The sequence below is a fragment of the Ranitomeya imitator genome, chromosome 3, assembly GCF_032444005.1.
Source record: "Ranitomeya imitator isolate aRanImi1 chromosome 3, aRanImi1.pri, whole genome shotgun sequence".
In the NCBI taxonomy this organism is placed as follows: domain Eukaryota; kingdom Metazoa; phylum Chordata; class Amphibia; order Anura; family Dendrobatidae; genus Ranitomeya; species Ranitomeya imitator.
In genome coordinates, this window is record NC_091284.1 from 430695322 (window position 1) to 430721785 (window position 26464).

General features: G+C 42.4%; 1 protein-coding gene across 5 annotated transcripts in view; it reads left to right on the forward strand.

The window, feature by feature from the left end:
* The window catches only part of LOC138670182 (N-acyl-aromatic-L-amino acid amidohydrolase (carboxylate-forming)-like), a 69729-nt gene extending 44135 nt beyond the window's left edge, over positions 1 to 25594 (forward strand). For 4 of the 5 annotated variants that reach the window (XM_069757284.1, XM_069757285.1, XM_069757286.1 and 1 more), the window contains 5 exons: positions 6475 to 6664; positions 12924 to 13023; positions 15633 to 15740; positions 17577 to 17686; positions 18937 to 25593. In XM_069757284.1, the coding sequence (XP_069613385.1) occupies positions 6475 to 6664; positions 12924 to 13023; positions 15633 to 15740; positions 17577 to 17686; positions 18937 to 19158 (730 nt within the window). In that variant the 3' untranslated portion in view covers positions 19159 to 25593. Of the gene's footprint in view, positions 1 to 6474; positions 6665 to 12923; positions 13024 to 15632; positions 15741 to 17576; positions 17687 to 18936 lie in introns of all 5 variants that reach the window. The other variant, XM_069757289.1, reaches the window with a different exon arrangement.
* Positions 25595 to 26464: the final 870 nt, after the last annotated feature.

The window sequence follows — 26464 nt, forward strand, 5'->3', positions numbered from 1 at the left end:
GTGACAAAGGTTGATCTTTATTCATCTTTTAACCCTTAGTGAAATCTCAGAGAGATAATAGTTTAGAGGCAATTAGTGTCCTTATACTATCAGTACATATTAAGTCCAATATTCCCATGAGCCCCCTTATTCTTAGCGACCGGAGCTTTACATGGGAATATATGTACTATGCTTAAATTTAAAAATAATAAAGATGCACAAACTGGTTGGCATAAAAACAGGCTGCAATGCTTTATTAGGTATATTGAATAAATTAACCAATTCATTATTTGAATAAATTAATCCATTGAAACATAACTCAATCCCAATAACAGCTCAGCCCTTATATGACTCAAGCTGATCGTCTAGTCCATTCATAAATACAAAAACCCATAGCCCAAGAGCTAGGTGTTTCCTCCCACAAGCCATGATTGTCAAGGAACCGAAGTGGCTTTTCCCCAAGCACTGCAGCCTCAATAATATTTTACATATCCAGATTAAATATATCTAAGCCAATATCTGACAAATAAAAGTGGGGGGGAGACAAGCGCACATATACAGATGAGAAGAGAGTTATGGAGTTGATCACCTGAAAAGGTTGTGATTGTGACGTTTGTTTTTGAAAAGGAGCTTGGTGCGAGCGTGAAACGCCTAAAAAGAAAAACTACAAAATTGCTATTCCAATCTGGAACGGCTTCCTTCATACAGCAGTATGGTCTACGCTGAAACGTCGAATCTCCTTTTTCAATTAATATCTGACAAATGAACCAGATCATCGCTGAATAGTCCTGTAACGAAACCCTCCAAATGAATGTGACGATATGAAAAACTACCTATTGACTGTATTCATTTTTTTATTATCCTATTTACCCGTTTTCTAATTTTATCTAAAAATGTGAATTCATGGCAATTCCACAGTAATCTTTGTATAATTTTGGAGAAAACGACCTCTGTATCCAGAAAAATAGTGCTGCAACACAAAATTACACTTTTTGTCTCTTCAATTAAAGGGAACCTGTCACCCCGTTTTTTCAGATTGAGATATAAATACTGTTAAATAGGGCCTGCGCTGTGTGTTACTATAGTGTATGTAGTGTACCCCGATTCCCCACCTATGCTGCGAAATACATTACCAAAGTCGCCGTTTTCGCCTGTCAATCAGGCTGGTCAGGTCGGGTGGGCGTGGTGACATCGCTCTTTTCTTCCCCAGCTTTCCGTTGGTGGCGTAGTGGTGTGCGCATGTCCAGAGTTTGCATCTCGGCTTTGGGAAAATGGCCGCCGCGATCTCTAATGCGCACATGCGGCATCCCGCGGCCATTTTCCTGAAGCCCCGTGCAGCAGAGCACTCGATCTGTGCACGCGCGGCCCCAGGAAGATGGCCGCCCCCACCGATGACAGGGGCAATAGCGCAGAACGCGCGCTTTTGCTTCACGTGCTCGCAGGGGATTCGGAACTCTGGACATGCGCACACCACTACGCCACCAACGGAAAGCTGGGGAAGAAAAGAGCGATGTCACCACGCCCACCCGACCTGACCAGCCTGATTGACAGGCGAAAACGGCGACTTTGGTAATGTATTTCTCAGCATAGGTGGGGAATCGGGGTACACTACATACACTATAGTAACGCACAGCGCAGGCCCTATTTAACAGTATTTATATCTCAATCTGAAAAAACGGGGTGACAGGTTCCCTTTAAGTCCTTAGTTTTCATTCTTCCTAAACCATTGCCTCCAGCGTGCAAAATAATCAGACTTGGTGACGGAAAAAACTATTTAGCACGAAGAAGCTCATTCATCACATCCCCCCATCTTAAACCCCTAATTAGCGGCCAACATGTAAAAATAATCCGGATCAAAACCTAAATTATCACTATATTTCCGTAATGATGCTTTGTTTCCGGCCCAATGCACAAAGGAATGACCAACAATCCATACACACATTTTCTTGGAATCTAAGAGAGAATTAAATTAAAACCAGATCTTGCCTGACATAATTAATAAATCTACTTGATTCCCATCTGCCCTTCTGCATCGCAGAGTCTTCACTTAAACCCAACCTCACAGTCTCTGTGCCATCGCCAATCCATAGAGAATAAGAAGAGAAATTAAATAAATCTTAAGATCAATGACTTCAATAATTTTTCTGGGTATGTGTCCACCTTCAGGATGGCCGGCGGTTTAGTCGGAGCGGCTTTGCCGCTCTGCGCTAAGCTCCGCCCCTTCTGGGGACGCGATGATGCCGGATGTGTTCATAGCACACATCCGGGATCATCGCACCCATCGCATAGGGCCCTGTGCTATATCTTGCGGCGACGCAAGATATACGGACATGCTGCGATCTGAAAAGACGCGCAGCATGTCCGGAGTCGCAGGGCCGCCGCGTGCGCGTGCGTGTTACCACGCATAGTGGAGACGGGATTTCATTAAATCCCCTCCACTATGCTGTAACATCTGGACGCTTCGTGTTTGACGCTGCGTCTCTATGCAGCGTCAAACACGCAGCGTTTACTGCACGTGGACACATACCCTTAAGGATATAGTTAAACTGAAACCAAGTTGCAATGGAACAGTCTGCATGGATAAATAATGGACTGTTACACCAGGGTCTAACAGAAAAAACTCTGATAGGTGTTATTAAGGACATACTTCATTTTTGAGAGCTGAAAATTGCAACCAAATCTCTCTACCCACTTGATCAGTTTTAGATTTTCATATGCAAATCCTCAAGACATAATTTTCTGTTATAATATCTATATATCTATATATTTCTGTTATAATAGAAAAAAAAATGCTTTAAATCACTTGCTCTCAAAATTAGATGAACATGCTCCATCCAACACACCTAACAATCTAAACAACTTCATGGTGATCCGGCGGCACTTATTCACTGCCACACTGTCCCTTTTTTTTCCTTTTAACATCTGTTTTACTTGAAAAACAATATTCACTGGCATACTTTCAAATACGGTTTGGAAAAAAGAAGATCAGTGTAAAATAGGGGCCAAAGATGAGTATGAATAATTACTACCGACCAAACAGGAGACAAAATGAACAGCCAAAACTGAATTAGATGAGTGCGCATTACCACCGACACATTCACAGATTGACGATCATTTAAGCCATGAACTAGAATAATCATCCCGCACCCCACTCACCTCCTGCTCTCAACCCAGCAAGCATTGTTCATCGCTTACTCCGGCAATTCTCATGGAAAGGTGGGGAATAGGCAGCTCTGGGTGTTCTCTCTCTGACAGACAGCCTGACATCCTTGCTACCGCCTGCCTTTTAAAAGGACATCTTCTGCCGCCAGGCCCAGATCCTCTGCAGCTGCTACTGCGACACTGCCTGTTGACTCCTTTTCCATGCACCAACAAAACCAATCCTCACCACCAGCCCTGTAAGCCTTTCAACAAGGTGACGTAGTAAATCATCCATCTCAAAATCTTCAAGTTCTTGTCAGCAATGCCATGGAGCATCCTGGGTCGTGGGTTAATGTAATGAATGTGCCATAGGATCTGTGGTACATCTGAGATTAAAGGATCGCAGTGTTTGGTTGAGCACATGTCCTTTTTAAATCTACCTGGCCATTAATGAGTTAACACGTTTCTTGTGGTATGTAAAGGGTTTAAAGTTCCTCATGGTCTATTGGCTGTACTGCTTATTGGAACCAAACCCTTCCATTATAGAAATGGAGTCTGGCTTCCTTCCATGAGAGTAATAGAATCTTCATTCTGTTCCTGGCTTCTGTGGAAAAGTGTTCTGGAGAGTTGTTCTAGTCGTCTTGTGAATACCTCTCTCTTACCCATCTGGTGTTCTTTCTTGTTGCTTTTCTGCATCTTTACTGTGTACCCATTTCCGCTTTGTATTTTATCCTGTGTGCCTGTTGTTTGATTGTACCTTGGTGTCCCCCTGTCTGTCCAGCTGGTGTTACTCTTTTACTCCTACCCCTGTCCTCATTGGGGCAAGGATGGGAGTTGCGTAGGATTTCGTAGGAGCATAGAGAGGCACATAAACCAGGCATCCTCACCTTCAGGAGTAACCCCAGGGTTAAATAGGTCTGCCCAGGAACCTGGTAAGCTAGATCTTTATTCTTCTTCTAACCCTTAACTCAGAGAGATAATAGTTTAGAGGAAAGCAGTACCCAAATACACTCATTACACATTAAGTCAAATGTTCCCATGAGCTCCCTTAGGCTGTGTGCCCACATTGCGTTTTGTATGCGTTTCAGCCACGTTTTTGCCACAGCGGAAATGCTTAAAAAACGCATTCCTATCCAATCCTATGGGATTCTGCAGTTGCTGTGCCCATGCTGCTGATTTTTCCACTGCAGAATCGCATAGCGGTAAAGTCCGCAGCATGCTCATTATTTCTGTGGAATCTCAGCGATTCTGCCGCCATATGATTGCATTGAAATGCTCATTTTACGCATGTGGCTATGCTTACCATGCGTAAAGTGAGCGCTTCATGTGCGGATCGTACCCAGGGTCTAAAGGAGAGGAGATTCTCCTCTAGGCCCTGGCTATCATATTCCTGTAAAAAAAGAATTAAAGTAAAAAATATGGATATACTTACCTTCTGATGGCCCCCGGAGTCCTCCCGCCTCTCAGCGGTGGCTTCCGTTCCCAGGGATGTGGATCGCCCCCTGGGGGCCGTGGAGTACTCGGTACCGGGTCCTTCGGTTCCCAGGGGGATGTCACGGTGGCTGACCCGATCTGTGGCCCTAGGACGTCCGTATTAAAGGGAAGGTCTTTAAAGGGATAGTTTGTGACGCCACCTGTGGTATTCGGTCAGGGTGACCAACGCTGCTTTAAGGGGTCCGCTGGGGTGATGTTATGGCAGCTAGATGGTATACTTTCCCACAGGTAAAGTGTATCCCCAGGGCTTCCCGGTGTGTAGATGGTGGATGGTGAGAGGCGCAGTGAAGAACGAGGACACAAGGTTGCAGTCTCTTTACCTTTACTGAAGACTTCAGCATCCACAGTCCAGGGCACCAGATCACAGGGCAGGCAGAATCCGGCCAGTTTGGAGGCAAATGGGAGCAAATCAAGAGTCCTCTTGTCTAGGTAGAAATCAGTAGCCTTCCTCTAGCGCCGTGGTGTTGTAGTACCTTACTGCTAAGCGTCTCATAAGGTCCTCACAGATGTTGTAGATGTTATGTCTCTGCTCCCTCGGTGTTCCGGCTACCGGGATCCTGCGCCTCAGAAGGAGGCAGCCTGTGTAGGGCAGAACTCCTCCTGATATCCACTCCTTTGCTATGACTTTTTCACCCTCTCTACAATACAGTTCTCCTTCAGTCTCTTTCTTAGGAACTGCCGCACTTAGGGCAGGCACAGCTCCGTGTCCTTCTGTCTGGATCTCTGACAGGCTCCCACCCCTGCCAGGGACCAACTACCTGAGCAAAGCTCAGCCAGCAACTGCCTCTCCAGGCAACCAGTTTTACCTCAGTGTGAAGAGTGCCCTAATAAATAGGAGCAGAGCTCCCTCTGGTGGCCTGGAGTATGAAATGTGTTGCATGTTTATGATACCTGGATTCAGTTCTCCTTCTTTGCCTCCAAACCTAATATCACTCTCCCCTAGAGGAAAATGACATTACTGCAACGACCAGGACCCTGGGGCGCTGCAGATGCATTGCGTGAATCACCTGAGATGACGTCACGGTCATGCGACCATGACATCACAAAGGTCCTTCGCGCAAAGCATCCCTGGGAACGGAACGTACCGGGAGTGCCGCTGAGGAGGTCGGGGGTCGTCGGAAGGTTAGAATAACCATATTTTTTACTTTTTTGATTGTTTTTAACATTCTATCTTTTACTATTGATGCAGCATAGGCAGTATCAATAGTAAAAAGTTGGTCACACTTGTCAAGCACTATGCTTGACAAGTGTGACCAACCTGTCAATCACTTTTCCAAGCGATGTTTCAAATCGCTTATAAAAGCGCATGCATTCTGCAAGCTAAAAACGCTTGCAAATCGCTTGTGTTTTGCGGGAAACGCATGAGAATTCCGCATGCGTTTTACCCGCGGCAGGGAGTTGCGGAAATGCTGCGGACATTTCCACAGGATTTCTGCAACGTGGGCACATAGCCTTAGTGACCAGTGGCTTTATATTGTTGGTGGAAGCCTCAGCTTATATAAATAGCCTTTACTCACATTTTAAACCTTTGAAAATAATTGGTAGCTTCATTATTTTGGAAAATATACGCAGTCACCAAGTATTTTAAATATTTTATTTAATGTGTGATATGAACTTATTAAAGCCTAAAGTACTGATATCGAGGCAAAGTGTATTTGTGTCAGGTTGGATGTCTGCTGCTTTTTTGCGTGGGATTTAATATGTGAGCTAATTTTTAATGTTTATTTTATTTTGCACTGTGTATATATTTTTATATATTTTACTAAATGTATTTACATTAAATTTTGGGGGGTTTATGGCAGAAGCAAAAAAATCAAAAATTCTGTACCTTGCTGATCTACACTTATTCTATTCTATCAGCTCACCAGATTCTGAGAATGACCCATACGAGTTTAAGCGGGCAAGAGAACTGAATCAGAAATATGGCTCTGGATCATGTCTGTATGATTTCGTTTTTGATTTACACAATACAACTTCCAACATGGGATCAACACTTTTGCTCTGCTCGAAAGATGACGTTGTGTCAATGCATTTAGCAAACTACTTGCAGGTAAGTATTATAAAAGAACAAAATGTGATGTGTAAGCAAACATTGAGTGGTGCCCTGGTGCCTAAGGAGGGCCCAACTGCTCCTCTGAATACATGGAAAGTTATAAATGATATGCACAATTTCTAGTGGGTCTGTTTTAGATTTTGAATAAAATGACAGAAGTTTCATGCCACATACCAATCAACAAGGTTTAGACATCAGGAGGGGCTGCTCCTCATTTCCCTTAAAATAAAAAGTCCAATATATTCTTTAAGAACAAATCTATATACTCATCTACTGATCTTCCATCACTTTTTTTTTACTGCTGCCTGGATCCCTTGCCGATTTCCTTCCTTCTTTCTGTGGTGGATATCTGCAGATAGTGAGGAGCGAGTGTGCTCGTTATTCGAGTTTTCCGAACATGCTCGGGTGTTCTCTGAGTATTTTGAGTGTTCTCGTAAATTATGTTTGAGTCCCCGCAGCTGCATGATTTGCGGCTGTTAGACAGCCTGAATACATGTGGAGATTCCCTAACAAACAGGCAATTTCTGCATGTGTTCAGGTTGTCTAACAGCCGCAAATCATGCAGCTGCGGGGACTCAAAGATCATTTATGAGCATGCCCAAAATACTCGGAGAACACCCGAACATGCTCAAAAAACTCGAGTAACGAGCAGCCTATCATTATCTACAGTGCTGACCAATGCGGCAGGAGATCAGTAGGTAAGCATACAATGGGTACGGAAAGTATTCAGACCCCTTTAAATTTTTCACTCTTTGTATAATTGCAGCCATTTGGTACAATCAAAAAAGTTCATTTTTTACATTAATGTACACTCTGCACCCCATCTTGACAGAAAAAAAAAACAGAAATGTAGAAACGTGTGAAAATTTAATAAAAAAAGAAAAACTGAAATATCACATGGTCATAAGTATTCAGACCCTGTGCTCAGACACTCATATTTAAATCACATGCTGTCCAAAACTGAAATATCACATGGTCATAAGTATTCAGACCCTTTGCTCAGACACTCATATTTAAGTCACATGCTGTCCATTTCTTTGTGATCCTCCTTGAGATGGTTCTACTCCTTCTTTGGAGTCCAGCTGTGTTTAATTAAACTGATAAGACTTGATTTGGAAATGCACACACCTGTCTATGTAAGGGTACCGTCACACTATACGATTTACCTACGATCACGACCAGCGATATGACCTGGCCGTGATCGTAGGTAAATCGTAGTGTGGTCGCTGGGGAGCTGTCACACAGACAGCTCTCCAGCGACCAACGATGCCGAGGTCCCTGGGTAACCAGGGTAAACATCGGGTAACTAAGCGCAGGACCGCGCTTAGTAACCCGATGTTTACCCTGGTTACAAGCGTAAAACTAAAAAAAACAAACAGCACATACTTACATTCTGGTGTCCGTCAGGTCCCTTGCCGTCTGCTTCCCGCACTCACTGACTGCCGGCCGTAAAGTGAAAGTGAAAGCACAGCCGCTGTGCTCTGCTTTCACTTTACGGCCGGCAGTCACAGTGCGGGAAGCAGACGGCAAGGGACAGACACCAGAATGTAAGTATGTGCTGTTTGTTTTTTTTTAGTTTTATGCTTGTAACCAGGGTAAACATCGGGTTACTAAGCGCGGCCCTGCGCTTAGTAACCCGATGTTTACCCTGGTTACAAGCGAACGCATCGCTGGATCGCATCGCTAGATCGCTAGATCGGTGTCACACACACCGATCTAGCGATGACAGCGGGAGATCCAGCGATGAAAGAAAGTTCTAAACGATCTGCTACGACGTACGATTCTCAGCAGGATCCCTGATCGCTGCTGCGTGTCAGACACAGCGATATCGTAACGATATCGCTGGAACGTCACGAATCGTACCGTCGTAGCAATCGAAATGGTATAGTGTGACGGTACCCTAAGACCTCACAGCTCACAGTGCATGTCAGACCAAATGAGAATCATGAGTTCAAAGGAACTGGCCAAGGAGCTCAGAGACAGAATTGTAGCAAGGCACAGATCTGGCCAAGGTTACAACAGAATTTCTGCAGTACTCAAGGTTCCTAAGAGCACAGTGGCCTCTATAATCCTTAAATGGAAAAAGTTTGGTACCACCAGAAGTCTTCCTAGAACTGGCCGTCCAGTCAAACTGAGCAATCGTGGGAGAAGAGCCTTGGTGAGTGAGGTAAAGAAAATCCCCAAGATCACTCTCGCTGAGCTCCAGAGATGCAGTAGGGAGATGGGAGAAAGTTCCACAAAGTCAACTATCACTGCAGCCCTCCACCAGTCGGGCCTTTATGGCAGAGTGGCCCAACGGAAGCAAGACATATGAAAGCCCGCATAGAGTTTGCTAAAAAACACATGAAGGACTCCCAGACTATGAGAAATAAGATTCTCTGGTCTGATGAGATGAAGATAGATTTTTTTGGTGATAATTCTAAGTGGTATGTGTGGAGAAAACCAGACACTGATCATCACCTGCCCAATACAATCCCAACAGCATCATGCTATGAGGGTGTTTTTCAGCTCCAGGGACAGGACGACTGGTTATCATTGAAGGAAACATGAATGCAGCCAAGTATAGAGATATCCTGGATGAAAACCTCTTCCACAGTGCTCTGGACCTCAGACTTGGCCCAAGGTTCACCTTCCAACAAAACAATGACCCTCAGCACACAGATAAAATAACAAAGGAGTGGCTTCAGAACAACTCTGTGACCATTCTTGACTGGCCCAGTCAGAGCCCTGACCTAAACCCAATTGAGCATCTCTGGAGAGACCTGAAAATGGCTGTCCACCAGCATTCACCATCCAACCTGAAGGAACTGGAGAGGATCTGCAAGGAAGAATGGCAGAGGATCCCCAAATCCAGGTGTGAAAAACTTGTTGCATCATTCCTAAGAAGACTCATGGCTGTTCTAGCTCAAAAGTGTGCTTCTACTCAATACCGAGCAAAGGGTCTGAATACTTATGACCATGTGATATTTCAGTTTTTCTTTTTTAATAAATTTGCAAAAATTACTACATTTCTTTTTTTTCAGTCAAGATGGGGCACAGAGTGTACATTAAAGAGAAAAAAATGAACTTTTTTGAATTTACCAAATGGCTGCAATGAAACAAGGAGTAAAAAATTTAAAGAGGTATGTGTTAGGAGTCGAGTTCCCGTCGCTGCACAGGGGGAATCTCAAACCTTGTCTGCTGCGATCTCTCATTCTGTATCAGCCGCAGTGGAGCCTGCTCAGTGGAGATGTCAGTCCCAGCATCTCGCTCAGTCTGGTTCTGTGCAGAGGGTTACTGCTGCCTTTCTAGGCTCTGCCATTGTAGCCTGTACTGATCAGCGGCGAGCAGACGTCTCTGGGACTAAGTCCTGCTTTTCCCCTTCTGAGCATGCCGAAAGGAAGACCTCTCAGTGGAGGTCTAGGGTCACATGCTCAGGTACTGCAGTAGCTCCTATTGGTCCTCCAGGAAGGTCCTGAAGTTGCTCAGTTACTGTAGCAGTTCTCATTGGTCCTCTAGGAAGGTCCTGAACTTGCTGCAGCTATAAGAGGTTTGCATGGCTGCACGGCCATGCGCTAGTATACACTTGTTTATGTGTGTGTGTTGTGAGTGAAAGTCGCTCTTTAATCATCCCCTCCCTTGTGTTTGAATGCTCGTGTAAGGAGGATGATTGTAATCTAGCGCCCGACTTTACCAACATTAGTACACAAACAGCATCTATTGCTGTGACCGCCAGTACGGCGCCATGCGCTATCACCGAGCTTTCCAAACCGAAGTCTGGGTGGTTAGTGGTGTCCGTCAGTGCGGCACCACATGCACTCTCGTGCTACTTTATTATTATTTCTGTTACGTGCGGTACTGCTGCCCTGTGACGCAACAGGGTTCGCTTCTTTCACACAGGGTGAAGCTAACCCGTGTGTGTATTCTCATTGTAACGCCATATAGTCCGTCATTGCTTAGCAGCAGGTTCCATCTCTGCACAGTGGACCCCGGGCTGTGAATGCACCTTATTCCTTTTCTCTAATTATTTGGTGCGTTTTGCTAGCCCTAACAGTATGTATACTTTCCGTACCCACTGTATGACTATTGCATCCCACAGAACCAAGGTGAATGAAAAAAGGTGAATTAATTGAGAAATTCTGCCTTAAATCCCAGTCAAACAATTCAGTTTGCGCAGATTAGACATGAATCTTTTGGATGATATCTCCCAAAAGAATATATATAATGATTTTGACTGCCTGGTAAGGGCCTCTGCAAGGTCATCCTCTATTTCCTTTCTTTATAATGAAATTATAGATATAATGCTGGGTGACCAACCTGAAACTCGATTTAAACGCTGGGCGAAACAGCTTAATGACCAAGGCATTGGATCTAAAATAATAGAGGATTGGTAGAAAACTCGTAAGGTAACACTCAATGAGATGTGTCCAGTTTTGGGCACCGGTGCTCAGGAAGGATATAATGGAACTAGAGAGAGTACAAAGGAGGGCAACAAAATTAATAAAGGGGATGGGAGAACTACAATACCCAGATAGATTAGCGAAATTAGGATTATTTAGTCTAGAAAAAAGACGACTGAGGGGCGATCTAATAACCATGTATAAGTATATAAGGGGACAATACAAATATCTCGCTGAGGATCTGTTTATACCAAGGAAGGTGACGGGCACAAGGGGGCATTCTTTGCGTCTGGAGGAGAGAAGGTTTTTCCACCAACATAGAAGAGGATTCTTTACTGTTAGGGCGGTGAGAATCTGGAATTGCTTGCCTGAGGAGGTGGTGATGGCGAACTCAGTCGAGGGGTTCAAGAGAGGCCTGGATGTCTTCCTGGAGCAGAACAATATTGTATCATACAATTATTAGGTTCTGTAGAAGGACGTAGATCTGGGGATTTATTATGATGGAATATAGGCTGAACTGGATGGACAAATGTCTTTTTTTGGCCTTACTAACTATGTTACTATGTTACTATGTTACTATGTCAAGGGAAATACAAGATCATACAGAAAGCAATATATGCCTTTGATCTCTCAAAAACACCCCTTAAACCTAACAGAATCACACAATGTCCAAAATGCAGAACTCCTATAGATATGCTACATGGCATCTGGGTATGCCTAAAATTGGAGACTTAGAATGCATTTAAAACATTTGGAAGCTTGGGTCACACATACCTCTCACTATTATATTATTCCACTATTGGGCAAGTGAAAAAGCAAGGGAGGGAAAACAGCCATCAACTGTTCCCCCTTAGTTCATGTGAAAATGTTATAAGCCAAGAGATTGTTATTGGGATGCTGGATCATGATGAAACCCTGGATGCCAACATTCCAGGAATTCATTTCACAATTAAAAAGCCTATTGTATGCAGAAATAAAATATGGAAGTGTGAAAACATCGAAATGTGTTCACACCTTTGTTTCACTTAATACATGAGTGTGAATGACCCATGCTGTCTGAACAAGAGGACATGGTCTACACCAAATCAATTAAGCGTATAGATATTTTCTACCTCAAAACTTATGAAGACTTTTGTAGCCCGAGCTGAGTGCCATATTTTGATGCAAAATATGGGTGTCCATGTATGCCATGAATGAGGTAATGTAAGAAAAAGAAATGTTTCTACCATCTTTGGTCGATGTTCATCCTTCTAAATCTATTTTAGGAGCATTAGGCCAGGTGCACACCACCATATTTTCTGTCAGGGTGCGATACAACAAAACATTGGATCATACTCGGACCAATATTATTCTATAGGACCGAGTCGGTCCGAGGAAAAAAAATTGCACCATGTCTGAGGTTAATTGAATATTTGGATTGCACTCGGCCATGCAAATCAATGAATGTGTGGAAATCATTGGACTGTGCTTGGATCACATCTGAGTGCATTATTATTTTACACAGACTGACACAATTGAGAAGATGGAGAAATTTTGTTCTCCATCTTCTCATAGTGTGCTCTGATTCGCTCCTTGAAGCACACTACGCTGATTATCTGATCAGAGTTTGATCAGAGTGTTGTTTGCATAATCGGTCCGATTCTCTTGGATGAAAGATGTGCAGCTGAACTTGCATAGAATGTGAAGATTAAATGATGCTGGTCTGCAGCATTGCCATGAATAAGTTAAGGTTTTTTGTTTTTTTGGATCTACTGAATATTAATATTGCACAAAAACTTAAATTTACATGTAAAACATAATGGCGATGTGAAGCTAATTCTTATAAAACTATTGCTGTTACTTCTAGTTTTGATGAAAAAATCTCTTCTCAATTTCAGAGCAACAGTGGGAATCAATCCATGCCATGCTATAACTTCCTCATCGATATACCAAAGAAGGATAATATTTATCTCCAGAATATAGGAAAACATTCATTCTGTAAGCATTACTGTATTACAGTATATATTAAAGTATTATATCAGTGGTCTTCAACCTTTCTGACCTTGGAAGTCACATTCAGCTTTGAGAGACGGTCGCAAGACATATTTAGGTCTAAGAGAGAGTTGCGAGCCACATCTGGCTCCTGCCCCCTCACAGTAGTGACACCCAAAGCCCCCTGTTACCGGCATAATGACCGTCAAAGCTTTTCCACAGAAATCACACCAAGGCATTATACCAAGATCCAGAGGTTCCCACAATACCCCCATTCAGTATTCTCCCATCAAGCACTCCCACCACACTGTTGCATCCAGCTTTAAGCACCTCCTATGACCGGTAGCATCACTCGGTCTCCAGCTTACCATACTTAAATTATCTCCAAACTTTCAAGACCAGAATATGAACATTCAGATCTGCTCTTCTGTGCAGGGCTGCTCACAAAAGTCACCATTTTGAGCTAGACTTGGAGCTAATGCACCAAACTGGCAGGCAGCCGCAAACCACACATCATGGCCCCGAGAACTACAGGTTGGGAACCCCTGCTATTGTATCATCTACCTTTTTTAGGATTTAATCTGCAATAATGTGACCAAGTCTAAATAGTTGATACATTTTAAGATTTTTGCTCTTGTATAATGGTGTCAAGTTCTTATTATGTTGGGGTTTTGTTCACCTTGTCCCTAAACAAGCGTATATATGGATTTTCAAAATATAAGAGGTAGAACGGCACTAGGGTAGAGCAAATCCAGGTAGATAGGACTATTAGCGGACAGCTATGTGTTCAGGCGCCACAATCGCTAAGGGGACCGGTGCTCAGCATAAACGTCCACAAAGTAATCCAAGTATAATAGAAGAGAAGAAAAAATGCGGCACTCACCCCGAGATAGCTGTGAAGATTGTGGTCTTTTATTGGAGAACAAATGAAAATAACATCCGTCAGGACATCAGGTATGTACGAGGGTGCGGTATAGGAGCTCGGACATTGGCTATCTCGGGGTGAGTGCCGCATTTTTTCTTCTCTTCTATTATACTTGTATATATGGATTTGTTTTGTATGCATGATGTATGTCATTGTTGGTTGCAATATGGACATACTTATTGAGACAAATGAATGCCTGAAATCTCATCTCTTAGTGACTGGATTTTTATAAGACAATGTGGGAAGCATGACACTCCCAATCCAGAATTTAATATAAGACGAATCCCGTACTCTTTTTTATGATATAATTTATTGTGTTCGACAGATAAGTTGTGTATGAAAAAATGACATTTTGGTCTCAATGACCTTCATCAGACATACACAAAAAACGTATTCAATCCGGTTGTTCTAGATCAAATTCATAGTGCGTTTCTTAGAAACAATCCAATATGGAGAAGCAGCCAGAAGTATTTGTGACGTGGAAATTGTGTCTGCGTCACTTGTACAGTCGTTCATCAGAATTTGTTCAGTGTGTTAGTTAGCATTGATTATTCACTTATGAAAAAAAATATTACAAAGTTTCTTCTATAAAAATATTACAAAGTTTCTTCTATCCATTACATGGTTAATCATGGACATCACATGGACTGTAAATGCATTCCATCTGTGTGTTGTCCATGATTTTCATAGACCCATAGAATTGTATTGGTACAGTAATTTTTATCCATGACTTAGATAAAAAATGGGCATGATTTTATTGTGGAAAAAACACAGACATTTTAATAGCAGTACAGACTTTAATAGCTACAAGTTCAGTCCATGAAAGTTATGGAGAGAACATGTGAATAATGTCTAAATGAAGGCCTTACTAAGTGGCCACTGAAAATGTAAAGCCAATTACAGGTCTCACCACCTTTTTTCCTATCGACAGATAATTAGTAAAGGTCAGAGAGGAAACCTAAGGCTCGATCAACCTCCTTACATTCATTAAAAGTGTTTTAAAATATTCCACATATTATGTAAATGATGCCCAGGGTGTTCATTGGGAGTATGTTCTACTTGGAAATGTCTGGCATGTTCATCAGTAACCCAGCTTTTTTCTTTGTTGTCAATGAAGGTCTTCTTCATCCTCCATCTAGCACTAGTTCCATACTGCATAAATCCTGCACATGCCCATTGGCAACTCATTGTTCGGGACAGATTTTTTAATTCCCTTCTATACATGTGTTGACCTCAATCTACGTTCAACCAAGAAAAGAGGTCTTGGGTTACGGATGAAAACATCTGACACTTTTAAGCAGGGTATAAACCAAGTAGACATTTCAGACCCTGCTTACATACAGTAGAGAACATTTTTTAAACTTCTGCTGTTCTCCAATAATAAAAAGTCCTTTGTAGGACCAGGAGATGGTGTGATCATTTTAGGAGGGCAAAAACTGATGACAAGTTCCATTTAAGCTACAAATCTGTAGCACAAAAATATTAACACTTGGAAGATGTATGTAAATGTATGGAGCTAGTACAGATAGCTGCATTGAAGGATAAAAGCTATACATACAAACATAGTGACATCCTAACCAAAATTCATGAGATCTGGAGAACCAAATCATAACTGTTTCTCTTATAGATTTTTATGACAGGGGCCTGGACTACACTAGAAGATCTAATGCTTTCTGATGTGTCTTTGAAGGTATAGAACTTGGACCTCAGCCTCAAGGAGTGACCAGAGCGGATGTGTTGTCTAGGATGAGGCAACTTGTAAACTGTGGCCTAGACTTCATTGAGCTTTTAAATCAAGGTAAGATATTGCCAAATAATTCACATATTTGGTGGACATTGGAAAGGCTTAAAGGGAACTTGTCACCATGAAAATGCAGTCCTATCTGCTGACACCATGTTATAGAGCAGGAGGAGCTGAGCAGATCATTATATAATTTGTGAGAAAGGATTCTTGGTCCAGTGGGCGGTCCTATCGGTGATTGACAGTGACCTCTCTATGCACACTTAAGGTACCTTCACACTGAACAACATTACAACGATAACGATAGCGATCCGTGACGTTGCAGCATCCTGGATACCGATATCGTTGTGTTTGACACGCAGCAGCGATCAGGATCCTGCTGTGACATCGTTGGTCGGAGCTGAAAGTCCAGAACTTTATTTCGTCGCTGGATCACCCGCTGACATCGCTGAATCGGCGATGTGTTCACTTGTAACCAGGGTAAACATCGGGTTACTAAGCGCAGGGCCGCGCTTAGTAACCCGATGTTTACCCTGGTTACCATTGTAAATGTAAAAAAAAAAAAAAAAACACTACATACTTACATTCCGGTGTCTGTCGCGTCCCTCGCCGTCAGCTTCCCTGCACTGTGTCAGCGCCGGCCAGCCGTAAAGCAGAGCACAGTGGTGATGTCACCGCTCTGCTTTACGGCCGGCGCTTACACAGTGCAGGGAAGCTGATGCCGGGGGACGCGACAGACACCGGAATGTAAGTATGTAGTGGTTTTTTTTTTACATTTACAATGGTAACCAGGGTAAACATCGGGTTACTAAGCGCGGCCCAGCGCTTAGTAACCCGATGTTTACCCTGGTTACCCGGGGACTTCGGCATCGTTGGTCGCTGGAGAGCTGTCTGTGTGACAGCTCTCCAGTGACCACACAACGCCTAAACAGCGACGCTGCAGCGATCGGCATCGTTGTCTATATCGCTGCAGCGTCGCTTAATGTGACGGTACCTTTACATAAAGAAAGCTGTCAGTCAGTGATAGGACCGCCCACTGTACCGAGAATCCCACAAATGGATTAAATGATTAAATCACAGGTTAATAAAAAATACTCCGGCACTCAAGAACGATGCAAAGAATTTTTAATTCAAACATGAAGTGTCCAAAAGATGGGACTCCTTATCCAAAAGAATGGTTAGATTAGTGTAGATTAATTAGATTAATGTATAGTAATCATTTCCTTGGATTGGGAACTCCAACCGACTTTTTTGTGTTTTCGTTTTTTCTTTTTTCTTTCTACATGTTTTTTACTTATATTTTGTTCTTATATATGTTTCAACTACAGATGTTTCTTGAGGAAGGCTATTTGGCCGAAACGTTGAACTACATGTCTGTATATAGAATCCTATACCTATGAAATATTTATGTGGGGATTATCGCTTCACGGACAAATTGGAGTCCTGAATCATTTATGTTTATAAGGAACATATGCATATGGAAATTTTTGGTTATACAAATTTCTTTTGGATAAGGAGTCCCATCTTTTGGACACTTCATGTTTGAATTAAAAATTCTTTGCATCGTTCTTGAGTGCCGGAGTATTTTTTATTGACTTTGGATCATTTTTTCTCCTGAGCACCTTCTTTATTAATTAAGCAGTTGAGCACCCCTTAATCTATATAAATCACAGGTTATACTGAATCCTTTCTCGCAAAACTGTATAATAATCTGCTCAGCTCCTCCTGCTCTATAACATGGTGGCAGCAGATTGGATGGCAGTTTCATGGTGACCGGTTCCCTTTCATTTTAAATATTCTTTAGCTTCTTAATATTAACTCCTAATTTCTTGGAACTTTTTTTGATTATTACATGATCATAGCATGTTGTGTCTGTCATATTAATTCCTAAAGGTAAGGAGTTTCCAAGTTTTGAAACTGATATATACAGAGTTTTGTCCAGAGTAGATTACCCACGAGATTCTTTTGGAGAAATTTCAGCTTTTATCCACAATGGGCTGCAGGTAAAGTTTTTATGGTTCTTTATTTCTATAGTAATACCTAACAATGGGTAACATCTTTTGTATATTTAGACTATGTTCACACCTGCGTTCTGACATTCCATTTATCTGTTTCGGTTTTAGGAATAGACAAGCAGAATTAACACTCAGAACAGATCTGTTATATAACTGATGAAAACAGAAGCAGAGGGACCCCATTTATCATTATGGTCTCCATTTGGGTTTTAATATGTGCCATTTTTAGAATAGAAGAAAAAGTGCATCATGCAGGACCTTTTTGTTACTGATCTAAAATAAGGACACCTAACAGACCCCAACTAGTCCTCATAATATTAAATGGGATCCATCAGATTCCATTTATGCAATGGATCCATTTTTTTCCATTAATTCCATTTCTATTCCTAAAATTGGAACAGACAAGTGCAAGTGTGACTATGCCTTATCGGCAGCAGAGATTATCATTTTGAAGACCTACTGAAAGCTATGCCATTTAGATACCTAATGTGTTGGCAAGTTCTTATTGTTTTGCTTACTAGAATCTGCCACCAGGTTTTTGCCACCTTATCTGAGAAAAGCATAATGTAGAAACAGAGATCCTGATTCCAGTAATGTGTCCCTTACTGAGCTGCTTGCTATACTTTTGATAAAATCACAGTTTTATCAGCAGGAGATTATCACTAGAGGACTAGTAAACCTGCTGCCCTGAAGTTCTCTCTATAATCTCACCCTCACTACTGATTGGCTGGATCTGGATTTTACAAATTATTCATATCTTCTCTACAGCAAACGCTGCTGCGGGGAAGATATGAATGGGGCTTCAGCACCAGATGCAGGGGACAGCGCTAAACTTTAGCGCTGTCTCCGGCACGGTGCGTATGGTACCCAGTGGGCACACGGGCGGCACACGTGTGCTGCTCGTGTGCCACACTGATGTGCCACAGAAACGCACCGGCACACGGACACAGATAATTCCGGTACCGATTTTTCCGGTACCGGAATTATCTGGACGTGTGAGACTGGCCTTAGACATAGGTTTTAGAATGCAGGAGCCGGTGTTTGATTCATACTGTCCATGATGTAAAAAATTCATAAAATCTATAGTAACTTCTTCACCTTTGTGCTAAATGAATTCACAAATGTAAATCACAGAGAAATGGTGAAGATTTTTTTTAAAGGACTTTCAGCTACATAAGAACTTTTAATGTACTTTCACGTCTAATAAATGAATTATTCACATTATGCTTCCAAATTAGGACAAGGATTATGTTCCTTTGAAGCCAGGAGATCCTATCTTCACGACTATAAATGGAGAAGATTTGTTATATGATGGAGAAAAAGTTGTTTATCCGACATTTATTAATGAAGCAGCATATTATGAGAAAAAGGTAGCATTCGTACTGACGGATAAAGTCAGCTGGGAAGTCCCTGCTTTAAAATTAGAAACTCCGGCAGACCATCCTGGAACTCCAAAATAGGTGGCATCATTGTCCGACTGTGGTGCCTGGTGCCCACCAGTGTAATTGACTCTTCATGGAAATATTAGCTATTCATTTTTAAGCCATATGCTCATGAAAAAGTGTGCAGCACTGAATTATGTATGTCATTTTTCTTTTAAACAATGAAAACATGGCCAGTAATGCATGTAGAAGGAAACTTAACCTCAGAAACAATGGGCTCCTAGCTATGAGAACCCCTTCCCCTCCCTCTGATCAGGAGGTAATACCAGATCCTAGCAACATACATAGCCATATTTTATTCAGCAAAGTAAATACCTACACGAAAGAGTATTGGTTGTCAATTAAAGGTATTTTAAATTTATAATGCCGTATTTTCATTTGGCTCTCAAGGAACCCTCTTATACACGAACTAAATATGGAGCGCCCCCAGACCCAGGGCCACGCGTTTTCGGTACAGGGCCTCTCTGGTTCAGTTCTGAAGCTGTCACGGTGGCTAGACCCGGTCCGCGACCCTGCTAAGGGGCGTCCAATAAAGATGGTGCAGTCTGTCAGGGGTTCGTGACGCCACCTGTGGTGTTCGGTCAGGGTGACCGACGCTGCTGTGGGGTCCGCTGGGGTAATGGAATGGTAGCTGGATGGTATACCTTCCCACAGGTGAAGTATGTCCCCAGGGCTTCCCAGTAAGGTGGATGGTGATGGTGTGAGGTGCAGGCAATAACGAGGACACAAGGTTGCAGTCTCTTTACCTCTTTACTGATGACTTCAGGATCCTCAATCCAGAGCATGTTTAACAGGGCTATCAGAGACCGGCCGGTCCGATGGGCACTTCCAGAATTCCCTTTGCAGGTGGAAATCGTTGCCTACCACTAGCGCCTGTGTGTTGTAGTGCTACCCTGCTGAGCATTCGGAATAGTCCTCACAACTTCTGTTCTCGTTTTGTTCATTCTTTACAGCTCTCTCTCTCTCTTTAGTTCCAGATGTTGCTAGTTTCTCATCCCCCAGTATGTTTTGGCTAGGACGCACCCGTATGACGGGAAGGCTTGGAGGTCTTCCGGGACCCTAGAGACGCCCCTCTCCCAATATTGCCCCCTATGTCTTCTTAGGAAATTTAAGGTAGACAGCCAACCTATAATTAACTGTCCTGCGGAGTTTGAATTAAGGCCTAGAGTCAGTTACTTCCGCGGTGTTCCGGCCACTGGCTACGCGCCTCAGTAGGATATTGCCTCGGTCTCACGGCACGACTCCTACTGGTACTCCTTTTTGCTAGATCTCGTTTACACTGTTCCACAATATCCTTCCTTTCTTGTCTCTTTCTTAGCATACCGCCGCAAGGAAGTGCAAGCGCGGCTCCGTTACGTTCTGCTCTGTTCGCTAGGCACCTGCCAGGTTCCCACGCCTGACAGGGACCCCCCTGTGTCTTCTCCCTGCAACACCCCCTGCCACGGGATGTTGCCTGAATCCAACCCAAGAAAAGCAAAGGCCTGTACAAAAACCAGCCCTGTCTGTACCCTCAGGACAAATATTGGAATAGCTATGGAGGATATCCACTAAGTTAAAACATAACCTTTAATAAACATAGGTAAAAACTCGAATCCTAACAATAACACATACAAGAACAATACAAACGTGCTCAAGTGAACCAGTGCTCGAGATAAAAAATTGGATCAGTCTTACCAATTTGGACGGACACATAGAAAAGATCCCTCAAAGTTCACGAGGGTGGTGGTTCCAAGTGCTAAGGGCCAAGGGTAGGGAAAAGTACACTGCCACTGTCTTCCCTGTAAACCCTTAGAAGAACTCCTGTCCTGACAAGGGCAGGCCCCAAGTGTGCCCTGCTATGGGAAACCACCAACCAAAAATATAGCCAATCCAACCCAGTCAGCTTCTGACTAACTTTCTATCCAACCCCTAGTTTTACCAGTGTGAGGAGGGGCCCAATAAATAAAGCCTTTTGCTCCCCCTAGTGGCCGGAGTGTGAAGTGTAATGTGTGCTGGAGATACCTGGTCAGTAGAATTCCTTCAGTGCCATCAGACGTACCATCACTCCCCTTAGTGGCAGAGTGTCATACTGCAACGACCAGATTTCTGGGGCGCTGCAAATATATTTCTAAAGGTGCTATTGACATGAAATTCTCACCAGATGTTGGGAACGACCCATGCAATCCACACAAGCAAAGAAATAAAACCATAGATATCCATAAGTTTTGTGTAATAATGGCACAGAAAAAGTACTGAAATTTAATTAACATTTCATACAAAAGCCTTTGTTGGTGATTACACCTCCTGTGTGGAGAAACTAGTTGCATGCATTGCTCACGTGTGATTTGTTTCTTCCACACAAACATTCTACAAATCCTGAAGGTTCTGTAAGCTCCCATATAAAGTTTTCCAGTGCCAAATGCTGAAAACCAGACCCACATCATGATATTTCCACCTCCTCACTTCACTGTTGGTATGGTGTTTTTGAGGTGTCTTTTGGCCTCCAATCATGGTGTGTATTGTGGCATCCAAAGAGTTCAACTATGGTCTCATCTGACCAGACTATATGCTCCAAGTTTTTCACAGGCTTGTCTAAATGTTATTGAGCAAACTTTAAATGCACTTGAACATGCTTTTTATTCAGCAAGGGAGTCTTGTGTGGTGAGTGCGCATACAGCCAATGGAGGTTAAGTGTATAACTTATTGTTTTCTTTGAAACAATTATACCTGCTGGTCCCAGGTCTCTCTGTCGCTCTTCACAGGTGGTCCTTGACTCTTGGACAACTCTTCTGATTATTATTTTCACTCCTGTGTCTAAAATATTGTGGAGGGAACCTAGTCATGACAGGTGAAATGATGTTCTTCAGTAGTGTAGAAATTCTTCAGTAACCAATGCCATCAGAATGTTTTACAAAAATAAGGTTGCGTAGGTCTTGAGACAGCTTACTGGTTTTATCCATCATGAGAGGGTTCTTGTATAGCACCTTAGAAATGAGAAACCTTTTTATAAGCCACCAATTGAGCCAGCTGATATTATTTCTCACTGAGTGGCAGGATTGCTTTGTAATTACTGATAGATTTCAGCTTGCTTTTTGCACCTCTCTTTCTCCATGTGCTCAATACTTTTTCCCTGTGTCATTATTACACAGAACTTAATTTATGGACATCTATGGTTTGATTTCTTTACCTCTGTGGATTGGATGGGTTGTTACAAACATTTGGTGAGAATTTAATGTCAATAGCACCTTTAGAAATATTTCTACTTAGAAAATTGGTGACATGGTCAATACTTATTTCATCTGCTGTATTGTTCTGTATTGTTCTGCCTTACTTAAATAACAAGCTAATTTCCCTATTTATGGTTTGATAATATGGTTGTGTACTACCAATCAAATAACAACATATTTGCAGCAAGGTATTATGTGATTAAAATATAACTTTTAATTATACAATTAAATAGCTGACAGGCTAGTGAGCATAGAAAATATATATATACTGTATATACAGATATATATATATATGTATATACAGTATATATCTCTCTCTCTCTCTCTCTCTCTCTATATATATATATATATATATATATATATATACATATACACATATACATACAGTGCAGACCAAAAGTTTGGACACACCTTCTCATTTAAAGATTTTTCTGTATTTTCATGACTATGATATTTGTACATAGTCATGTATTAATAAGGCAAGAAATCCCACTTATTAAACCTGACAGGGCACACCTGTGAAGTGATAATCATTCCCGGTGACTACCTCTTGAAGCTGAAGAAGAGAAGAGAATGCCAAGAGTGTGCAAAGCAGTCATCAAAGCAAAAGGTGGCTACTTTGAAGAACCTAGAATATAAGACATATTTTCAGTTGTTTCACACTTTTTTGTTAAGTATATAATTCCACATGTGTTACTTCATAGTTTTGATGCCTTCAGTGTGAATGTACAATTTTCATGGTCATGAAAATACAGAGAAATCTTTATATGAGAAGGTGCGTCCAAACTTTGGTCTGTACTGTAGATACAAATAAATGTACAAATAACCAGCTCTGGTAAGGATAATTAAACCCATGTATTCACAAATAAATGAGGTGGTGTGATGTATTAATAGGAACGGTCTCACCATAATTCAGGTGGTGTCACAGATGAAAAAAATCCAGGTAAGATCCCTTGTACCGGATAGATCAAGATAAATCCTATATATATACCCGATGAACGAAAGAGATGGGGGGCATTATTCCAACAAGGCCACACATTTTCCCACATGAAATTCCAGGGATGAATATAAAGAATGCCCCATGGTGCCTCCGACGCTTTTCATCTCTGACTTATTGGGGAGGCACAGTACCAAATTGGGGGAATATCACAGCCATAATGGCTGAAAAACCATTCTAACACAAGACATGTAAAGATGGCTTACCTGACAATGATCACAATGTCAGCGTGCATTAAATATCCCACCACTGCCGTATATATCACTTTCGGCATGTGCGGGCCGACAAGTGACCCGCACACGTCACTTCCTGTGCGCTGCATGTAGCCACATACATTATTTCCGGCGCCCTGAACACTGGAACGCACAAGATGGACTGCAAGTGTCACTTCCTGTTTGCCCCATGTTGGAGCGCATCAGTGAGACGCATAAGTCATATGAGACTTGAATTAGGTGCCACTAGGTATTAACAATCTCCATAAGACTCCATTGCATGGAGATAAAAATGTCTACATGTACAATAATGGGAGGGAAAGTGTATCAGTATAAACAGTTAGAAAACACCAGGAATGCCATGCACAAGGACAAGAAAAGGAAATGGTGAGGGGAATTAAACCTCCAACCATCGCAGAGGAAATCAATGAGTAATTCCAGCCTCCTCTAAAATTAAGTCTAAAATTAGCCCTACTTCTGTTACCTGCCTAACAGCAGAGGTTGGCTCCCTAAAAGTTGCGAAATGGGCTGCTATCCTTCAAAATCCCTACGGGTCCCTAGTCTAAAGTAAACAACAATATCTTAGAATTTCATCCAATACACTTAGTCTCATATTGTAGGACAAGTTTGTCTTAATTTCCTTTTCTCTTAAGGATGTTTACTTTGTCAATTCAAATGAAGTTAGGATGTGTTACATCACCATTTGCAGTGAACTTATTAACATCTGAACTTTGTGGGAACAAAGTAAACATCCCTAAGAGGGGAGGAAATTGGGACAAACTCCATAGATGTGCGCATGCGTGCTGCGTTCTGACGCCATGTCGCTCCATTCATGTTAATGACATCACTGGGTCAGGATTTACCCTACATGTGCATGGTGTGATGATGTCTGGATGGGGAGGCACAATTATGGCATGGACTAATTGGTAGCATTTAGTGATACTATTTAAACTTTTTGAAAAGACCTCTAAGAATTAACTTTTATTGATATATATTAAAAATCATTATTTGCTTTAAAAATGGTGCAATACAAAGATATGGGCCAGCAGAGAAGAAGTATAATAAGTCAATATGAGAAAAAGGCTAATCTCTCCCTTGAAAAGCCCTAAGAAATCGCTCTACCTGTCAGCGGAGGTTGGCACCCTGGTTGTAGATATGATGGCGCCTCCGCTCAATGCTGGTAGCCCTGAAGGCCAAAATACACCCTTGACATACTAAACACTGAAAAATACACAAAAACACACACATACATAGAACATTTTTCAAAGTACCCCTTGTATGGAGACCCATACTATTTTAGGACTCTCAAAAATCCTGATGGAGGCCCTTCATTTAGGCCTTATATCAAAAAACGAATACCATTTCCTGCTGCCAAAATGGACGGTTACAGCTACCTTTTATACATTGCCCAAAGTTCATAAGTGCTTCAGTCCCCTAAGGGAACAACCAATTGTCTCGTGGATTGATGCCCTATGTCAGAATTTCAGTGCCTATCTGGATAAATTGTTGAGACCTTTTGTGGTGGCCCTCCCCTCCTACCTAAGAGACACAATGGACCACCTCAATTAATCTGAAGGGCATCACAGATGACCCTGGGACCATACTAGCCTCAATAGATGGAGACCCTTTATAGTAGTATCAGACACAAGGAGGGCTTAAAAGCAGTCAACTATTTTCTCAAGGATAGGGGGGTACATCTGGGACCACACAACAACTTTCTAGTGAGTCTCCTGGAATATGTACTTTGCCATAATTTCTTTTCATTTAATGGCAGGTGCTACCACCAACTCAGGGGCACGGCAATGGGGAAGCCTTGCACCCCTACATATGCCAACTTTTTACTAGGTTGGTGGGAGTACACTATGGTCTTTAGAGATGAGGATGTCATCTGGTGCCCTAAACATTGTTTTGGGGAAGATACGACATCCTCATCCTGTAGGCAGGAGACAAGGAGTCATTTGGATCTTTTGTGGAGCAACTCAATTCCAATTAAAGGGAACCTGTCACCCCCAAAATCGATGGTGAGGTAAGCTCACCGTCATCAGGGGCTTATCTACAGCATTCTGTAATGCTGTAGATAAGCCGCCGATGTTACCTGAAAGAGGAGAAAAAGAGGTTAGATTATACTCACCCAGGGGCAGTCCCGCTGCGGTCTGGTCAAATGGGTGTCTCAGGTCCGCTCCGGAGCCTCCCATCTTCATTCCATGATGCCCTCTTCTGGTCTTCACGTCGCAGCTCCGGCACAGGCGTACTTTCTCTGCCCTGTTGAGGGCAGAGGAAAGTACTGCAGTGCGCAGGCATCGGAAAGGTCAGAGAGGCCTGGCGCCTGTGCACTGCCGTACTTTGCTCTGCCCTCAACAGGGCAGACAAAGTATGCCTGCGCCGGAACCGCAGCATGAAGACCAGAAGATGACGTCATGGAATGGAGATAGGAGGCGCCGCAGCGGACCTGAGACACCCATTTGACCAGACCGCAGCGGGACCGCCCCTGGGTGAGTATAATCTAACCTCTTTTTCTCCTCTTTCAGGTTACATCTGAGGCTTAGCTACAGCATTACAGAATGCTGTAGATAAGCCCCTGATGAGTGAGCTTACCTCACCATCGATTTTGGGGGAATCTCTTAGCCCTACAGGTCTAAATGAACAATTGAGCTTCTCTAGTTTTATTTAACAATATGGTTACAGATAGGTCCAGCATGCTTTATGCATATAGGCTTGTTTTGAGCAATAACTAGAATTACTGCAACTATAATGGTTACTTTTTTTTCATTTCTTTTTGAATTATTATACTTTATACATACTGTAACATGTCTAATACATGATTTATATGTCTTGGTGCAAAAATTGATGGTTAATACAGAATTTTGGTGCATTGGGTTTACAGTTTGACAGAAGAAACTTGCCATAGT